Below are 8,131 nucleotides of genomic sequence, written 5' to 3' on the forward strand. Positions count from 1 at the left end.
TAATTAAGGAAAGAGGGTCCCAACCCAAAACACAGTACACTTCCAACTTTTTTCTTGTCTCATAGTAATTATAAATTAAATTTAAAAAAAAAATATTTAAAAAAAAGATAAGAATTGAAATTGGGTCACAAGTCACAACCCAATAAAGTCCACTACTAACCATTTCCCATCCCCACGGCTCCTTTTCCATCATATCTCTGTACCCTTCCAAAAAAGAATAATTATTGAAAGAAGAAAAGAGAATATTGAGAGGATTTTTCTACCATCTTTCTTATATATATATTCTAGAGACATATATATATATATCTACACCATCCACGTATGGTCACAAAACTACTGTTAAAATGCCCAAGTTAGGGATTAAAGACAAAAACACCCTCAACATCCCCCCCACCTGTACAGTCTTCATCTTGTGCCAAGGAAAAACCCTTTTATGTCTTTCCATCTCTCTCTCTCTCTCTCTTGTCCTCTCTTTAACGAAACCAAACAAATTAATTCTCTCCCAGTTCTTCACAAGACATGTTAAATATACATACTTTGTATAGATGCTGCTGCACCTATTTCAGTTTTGAATGATCCACCACCCCAAAACTCAGATCCCTTCCTTCCCCCCTCCCTTTCCAAAGTTGCAGTCTCAAGAAAGCCAATCGCTCTTCCACGATGCAGATTAGCAGAAACCATGGAGACGGGCACGATCTCATCAGTCTGACAAAGATTAAGTATAAACTTCAACACTCTCAATCTTCATCTCTTCTCAGGATGCGAGGTGGCATGCAAATTGTCATTTCCTGAGAAAGAAACGGTGTCCACTTCATGAATATTATATAAAATAAACAAAATAAAAATCACAAGTTTTTAGAAACTGAGAAATTACAATAAAAAAGCTTCTACTCACCAGAGGGTTGTTTCTGTTCAGCCGGTTTCACTTGTGCTGTGGGCACAGAATGTACGTATGGAAATGTGGCCGACATGAATGGATGTGGGGGATTGCTACCGGATTGTGTAGAAAACTGTGCAGCCTGAAGGAGACCTGTACCACCTTTCATATTGTTTGCAGCAGCAGCGACTGCTTTTGCAGGATCGGAAGTAGTGGCACCGACTAATGTAAGTGAAGGACACAAAAGCATCCCGGTAGATGTATAGGGTGGGCCCTGTTTCTGCTGATTCTGCTGAGGTTCAGTTTGTCGCCTTTGATGATAATATCCCATATTTGATGGGGAAGCAGAGGTGGTAGTAGTAGTTGAGTGGGGAGATTGCGCTTGCATGTACGCATTAGAAAATAAGAGTTGGGCCTGCTGTAGTGCATGTTTCTGTAGCTGCTGATGTTGCTGTGATTGGGCCTTAGTGCTAGAACTAGGTGTTGTCATGACATGGGAAGAATTACTAAGGATTGGAGAGGACTTGCGGCTGGGGCCCGATGAAGAATTCTTTACTTGTTGGGATGATGATGATGATGATAGTGTAGAAGGAGCTGGTGCCCCCGCTTTGCTCCCCGTTGAAGTTGTCCTTGGGCTGCCGCCAGAACTTTTGGGTATGGAAGTTGTTGGGGGAGGAGGAGACCCAACAATGACAGGAGGAGATGCGGATTGATTTTGCCCTTGTGGAGCTGTTGTTCCTGGTTTTGGATTCACCCCTCCGAAAGATATCTGCATGTGCCCTTGTTCATTCCTTATCTGTTGTTCAGGGAGATTTTTGAGGGATGTAGTGGTGGAGCTCTTCCATTGTGGAGACGACTGCGCAGCGCTACCACCAGGTTGAATATATCCTTGAGGGAAAACAGTGTGTGCATTTGAAAACTTAACCATGGAAGAAGACGACGGAAGGCGATCGGAATAGGCATTCGCTCTTGCATTGTTCGATGGTTTAGTTTGAGCTGCAAGTTGTTGCTGCAGGTGATGATGTTGTTGCTGTTGCATATGTTGCTGCTGCTGCTTCTGAAGGTGAATTAACTGTTGTTGTTGCAGCTGCTGCAGCTGTGGGTGTTGAGAGTTGGGAGTATTAACTGTACTTGAAGGTATACCAGTGGTTCCCACAACTGAGGCATTTGAACGAGAAGTTCGATTTCCACTGCCAGGACGAGCAGAATTTTCGGTACCCGAAATTGTGGATACCAATGGGTTGTCAATGGAGTCTGGTCGGGAGAAGACAAGTGACTGCCCGACACCACCTGGTACACCCTTTCCTGCCATTGCTTTCCTTTCATCCTCAGCATTAACTGAATCACTAACCTGGGTCTTCTTCTGTTGTGCAGCAACTGCGGCAATTTGGTTACCATTCATACTTTGAAAAATTGGACGATTTTGTGCCATGGATGAGAAGTCAAGGCCCGGAGAAGGTGCAGCTCCATTGAAGAAAGCCTGAGATGGGATGAAATCAATTCCACCCTTCAAACTGTGCTGTTGGGATTGCCGTTGCTGCTGCTGCTTCTCCCCATGATTCCCACTACCACTACCAGGGGAGGACATCAAGGCAGAGTTCTTTGGGTGCATTGGCATCGAAAAATTCTGGTTGTACACACTCTTGTGGTGAGCTTGAGAGACTCGGCAATCACCAGTTAATGAGCTGTCATCCACTGACATATCAGCACCAGCTGGTAAACTTGAGGAGGCAGTGTTGTAATAGACTGATTCTGATTCTGCTGCTTCTGTGATGGCTGCTGCTGCTGTTGTTGCCTGTTCTTTGAAACAGAAAATCTACGAGAGTTTCCAACACCACCATCACTGCCACCACTTTGTAGCTGCTGATGATTCTGTTGATGCTTCTGAGATGATGACGATCCACTCGATGTGCTTGTGTTGGGATGCCCCTGTTGTGGCTGAGAGAGAGATTGTGGAGGCTGCTGCTGCTGTTGTTGTTGCTGCTGCTGAAGTGGTGAAGGATGGGGCATCTGAGAAGGATAAAAAGTCCCATTGAAGAATGAAATCGCCTGAGGATGGGGGGACTCTCCTCTATAAGGTGGTGGAGCAGCGACAGGTGCAGGAAAAGTGAAAGGATAGCCATTGTTCTGTAATATTGCCAAGTACTGAGCTTCATTGGGAGGCAAATTTGGGTAATTGAAACTCACAGTCGGGGCCGCCGCCGCTGCTGCCGTTGAAGAAGAGCCACCCGAAGCTGAATTAGCTGCAATTGATGACACTACACTCGCAATGGCTGAAGCAGATAAAAGTAGGGGTGGGCTGAAATAAAAAATAAGAAAACTCAAACTACATCCCAGAACAACTAATTCAACACATAGAGTATCTCACAGAGAACAGGACAATACCATTAAATTACCAGCAGCCGCTGGCTGTGGCGCTTGCTGAAGAACAAGTTGCTTCCTCTGTACACCATCGACTAAGTTAGGCACGGCCACAGAGCTTTTGATGTCCTTCCCAACATTACCTGAAAAAGTCGCTGCAACATGAGCTTTGTCTTGCGAGGAGTTGAAATTCCTCCCAGAATTGCTTCCTTGAGATTGATTGCTAATAACTGTAGTCTCTGTTGGTGGCACAACATTGAGATTGTAGGCTTTGGTACCATATAAAAATGCAGAACCAGGTGCCGAGGGCCAGAAAGGGTTCATCCTTGTGAATTGTTGGTGACAGTGGATGTTTCGAGCAATGCGGAAATGAGTTGCACACCTCTTCAATTGTGATGGCTTCAAAATTTCAATAACAAATCCCATAGGTACAATTAGAGATCTTCCATATAGTTAAGGGATTGTTGTTGGGCTTAATTAGTAGAAAAAATATAAATACCTGTAAAATAGGAGAAGTTCCAGCATTTCCTTCCAATGGCACAATTCCTTGGAGCGGTCGAACTTGACCCATGTTGTAACTGCAGACAAAGATCAAGTTATTTAGCCATTGAGGAAGATCGATTGTACCAATATACAGATAATCAACTAAAAAAGACAGAAACACAATGAGGTAATTGAAATCACACCCCAGGGGAGAAAGTCCGCCAGGCCAGCCAGCCACAGTCATTGATAAAGGCAAAGAGGTGGATTGAACTGAAGTAAAGAACAAAAAAGAATCCAATCAAATTAAGCAAATATGACATTCTGCAGCAGAAAATAAGGGATTAATGTTGAATTACCAGCTTTTTCCAATTTTGGCTCGTTTCTAGATTGTTGTTGCTGTTGTTTCTGATTACGTTGGATGTTGGTGCCACCCACACTATCTTTATTCTGCTTCTCTAAATCAATTTGTTGGTCAAGAATTCTATGCGGACCAGCAATCGATTTCTGGGATTCAGATTCGGGGACCATCGCATCCATATTTTCTGCCAATCTGGCCTCCCCTGCATCCTGCTTGACATTTTTCTCCAGCATATCTTCTTCCTTTGGCACAATCTCCGCCTTCTACACCCCCACCAAAGAGAGAGAGAGAGAGAGAAATAAAAGGAAGAATTTAGCAACCAACCTATCTATCATCAAAGGAGTAATGGAAACAAGTGAAGGATGCATCTCACCATTTCCACATCTGGAGCCAAAGGTTTTGAATCTGATACAAAATCAATCACTCCATTCCTCTCAGGAGATGATTTCGAAGGAGGGAGGGCCTGTAGAAATACAACCCTTCTGATAACTTTGCCAGAAATAAAAAATACAAATGTCTTAACTGGATATTTCAAAGGAACTCACCATCAGATCGATCTTGTACTTCTCCTCGCGCTGGTTCTCACCCTCCGAAACTGTTGAAATCCTGAGAAAATGAAAAGGGACAAAGGGGAAAACAAAAGAAAGAAGAAACTAAGAGATCTCAAACGCAAGAACTCTATACAAAATAATAATAATAAATTAAATAAATGTATAAAAATAACATCTTTGATACTCACGCTTTCGTCACTGTAGCATCCTCAGGATCAACATCAGACTTAGAACATGGAGGATATTCCTTTCTGATGCTAGGGAGTTCTTCCTTGGTCCGAGCCCCATCTCGAACTTCCGATGCGTCTGACAAGGGATTTGAATCCAACTCAGTAGTGCTCTCTGGCTTTGCTGATTCGGGTTGCTGTGGCTCCAACGATACGACTGCACCACTAATTTCAACCGAGGATCTTGAGATTCTATCCAATTTGGGGGAAGAAATTTCGATCTTTGCAGATTGTTCGCCGTCAACCTTATTAGAAACAGAAGAAATTGAACAGTTTCTAACAGTGAAAATGGCAGGACTCTCGTCTTCAAATTTCACAGGCCGAGGCCTCTTTCTCTTGGGTGCTGCAAATTCCCAAATAAACAAAAATTTTCCATCATCAGTAAAGATTCCCAAGAAAACGAAAATTGAACAATAATCCCCAACTTATGATGACCAACTCAAGATACTCACCAACTGCAGGTAAGTGTGTGGTCGATGAGCTTGAATTCTGAGGCAATATCGATGGCTGAAGAGCAGATGGAGGTGAGACTGAGATTGGAGAAGAAACTCTGGACTTAGCATCATTGCTTGATCCATTAGTATCCTTAGAATCTAACTTCTGCGATAAATTCGCAATGACTTCTGGCCTTGAAGGACAATAAGATTGCCTCATTAACCCGTATAAAACCTCTGCAACCTCGATCTCAATATCTTCTTGATTTGAAGACGGTTTATTAGAAATCTTTGGAAGCCTGTGTTTGGGTCCGATATGCTTCTGCAGTAACGAAAGCGCAACAAACTCAATCTCCAAAGAGTGATGGAGAAACGCTGAGAGAAGGAAACAGAGGAGAACAAACAAACCATCTTTTTTCGTACAGAAGCATTCGAAGACGATGGAGAGGTTGGAGCCACCACGCTTGGCCTCGCAGGCGACGTCGAAGCTTGCCTGAGAATCTTCTCTCCATCAACACCACCACCACCTGAAATCCAACATTCTTGTGATCTTTTCACAGAAGCTGCAAAAACAGTCGAAAAAAATTTGATCAAGTTACCCAAAAAAATAAAAATAAAAATCCACAAAAAATTAAAAATAATTCTGAATCTCGATCCCTCTTTTTCTCTACCTGAGCGAGCTTTCTTCGGAACAGAGAATCCCATTTCATCTGAGACCTTCCAAGGAGCAGTCCTAACAATCTTCGTAGGAGGAAAGCTCTTCCGTTGATGATGATTCGATTGCAACGAAGACGAAACTGGATTTGGAGGAAGCATTCGAACTGTTCCTCCAACCTCATCTTCGTCTTCTTCATCATCATCCGCGCTCTCATCTGTACTTTCCTCTCCTCCTTCCTCTCGATTACTCCCCTGAATCAATCTATCTCCTCTTCTTCGTTTGCTTCGACTCGATCGATCTCGATCTTTCTTGCTGGATCGATCTCGTAACCTCGCCGTCTCATGGAACTCAACCGCTCCTCCATCTTCCTCTGCGAGTAGAAGAAGAAAAAAAAGTCAAAATCAGAAAATAAACGAAGATAATTTTCAAAACTGATGATATCAAAGAGAGATCTGAGAAATCCGAACCAGGCGAATCTCTCAAACTGCTACTTCTATGTCTCCGCTTCGAAAATCCATTTGTGGCCGCCATGGTTCCTCTTCTTGCTTCTCTGTTTCTATCCATCTACTTCGATCTTCTCTTCAATAATCAAATCTCCTCCTCTCACCACTTTCCGCCATTAACAGACCTCGTAACCAGATTTTCGCATTAATTCGCAAGATTTCTAATAAAAAACTTCAAAAAAAAGCTCCTGATTTCAATTCTTCTACAACAAAAGAAGAGATTTACGGATCGAAATCTGTCAAAAGAGACCAAAATTTAGAAAAAAAAATCTCAGCTCACGCTTATCGTCATCTCAGCCTCTTTTTCTTCTCTGTCCTTCTTTCTCTCTCACTGATGTTTTCTTCTTTTTATTCTGCGCTCTTCAGATCTCCTTCGCTTTTAACCCTCACCGAAATGAAATCAACGGCTACGATCCCTCACTAAAATCCTTCCATAATTCTACACCGTTAGATCAAACCTGAATCCAACGCTCACAATTGGCCAATGCCAACATGGCAGAAGTATTGACCGTTGGATAGACTGTACTTTCAGAGTGTCTTAAATTCACTAAAATAAGTGCCACGTGTCACATTCCCTAATCCTGCTGTCTCTTCGCCGGTTCCCCGATCAATTGAAATTAAAGCACCAAGTAAAAATATCGGCTTCTGCCGATTAATTTGCCTTCAAACTTCATTAATTTTACTCCTTTTATTCAGGCTTGACTGCGGGACCCACAACGAAAGCTAGGTTAAAGGCGTGCGACGGTCCTGATTTACGGGTTCAATCAGGAAAGTTTTGATACCTCAAATCCATATCTGACGTGGCGATAACAACAATCTCAGTAACGCGTACCCTATTAACCTAACGAACACCAACCCTAGTTGGCAAAATCCTAACCGTTCGTATTTTATCATCTACGGTCTACGTCTCGGTGACAGCGAAAAATAACTTGTGTCACGGTCGCGGAACTTCAGAGACTGATGGGACCCACATCTGCTGTGGATCTAATATCTATTCCTCTCGCGGGACCTTTTTGTCGTAGTCGCTTACGTGGAAGTGGGGTAGTACGTCATCCGGGCGTACCTTAATTCAAACTCGACACACACTTAAAAAGAAATCCCCTATTCTCATGGCTTTTTCTCCACTAGAGTCTCTTAAATAGTTTTTTTCCATGTAGGGTCACCGCCTCTTTAAGACATCTAAATTGAAATAATTGTGACACGTGGACGACGAGTTGATTTAAGCTGTGATATTAAGGTAGCATTATTAATTAGTTAAGTGAATTAAATGTGGATTAATACTAGAAAATATCCTGTACAAGAGGAGTTAGATAATGGTATCTAATTCGAGCTTTTTATTTCATACATGTGTTTGGCCCACATAAGTATAGGACGACCATTCACGTGTCAGTGTTTGCCAAAGAGCAACCATGTACTAAAATTAGCTAAGGTGTTGGCTAACATTATCCCTACAGAAGTTGAGGATCCTATTTTTAATAAACAAGAAAAAACAGATTAGTAGTGCACTCGTGAGGGCGAATACTGTCGTGGCGATGATACCTAGCAGTTTCTTATTTGAAAATTTTGAGCTGTCTGACTCGGACACTACTGAGTCGCTGCAAGAAAAAATAAAAAATATATAAATATTATTAAATTCATTTAATTCAAACCATTATGCGCCAAACCTATGATGATGTCAT

General features: G+C 42.3%; 1 protein-coding gene across 1 annotated transcript; it reads right to left on the reverse strand.

Moving 5' to 3' along the window:
- Positions 1 to 303: 303 nt before the first annotated feature.
- On the reverse strand, positions 304 to 6,812 carry LOC147383193 (protein TIME FOR COFFEE-like). Its single transcript, XM_086428324.1, is given in 15 exon segments — positions 304 to 788; positions 896 to 2,618; positions 2,621 to 3,158; positions 3,160 to 3,176; positions 3,263 to 3,637; positions 3,738 to 3,816; positions 3,925 to 3,991; positions 4,078 to 4,342; positions 4,453 to 4,542; positions 4,625 to 4,685; positions 4,819 to 5,200; positions 5,310 to 5,613; positions 5,700 to 5,854; positions 5,963 to 6,319; positions 6,417 to 6,812. Coding segments are annotated over 15 exon segments (4,554 nt in total). The 5' UTR covers positions 6,514 to 6,812; the 3' UTR covers positions 304 to 744.
- Positions 6,813 to 8,131: the final 1,319 nt, after the last annotated feature.

This window comes from Akebia trifoliata, chromosome 16, assembly GCF_017979445.1.
Source record: "Akebia trifoliata isolate Shusen 1 chromosome 16, ASM1797944v1, whole genome shotgun sequence".
NCBI classification, from domain to species: domain Eukaryota; kingdom Viridiplantae; phylum Streptophyta; class Magnoliopsida; order Ranunculales; family Lardizabalaceae; genus Akebia; species Akebia trifoliata.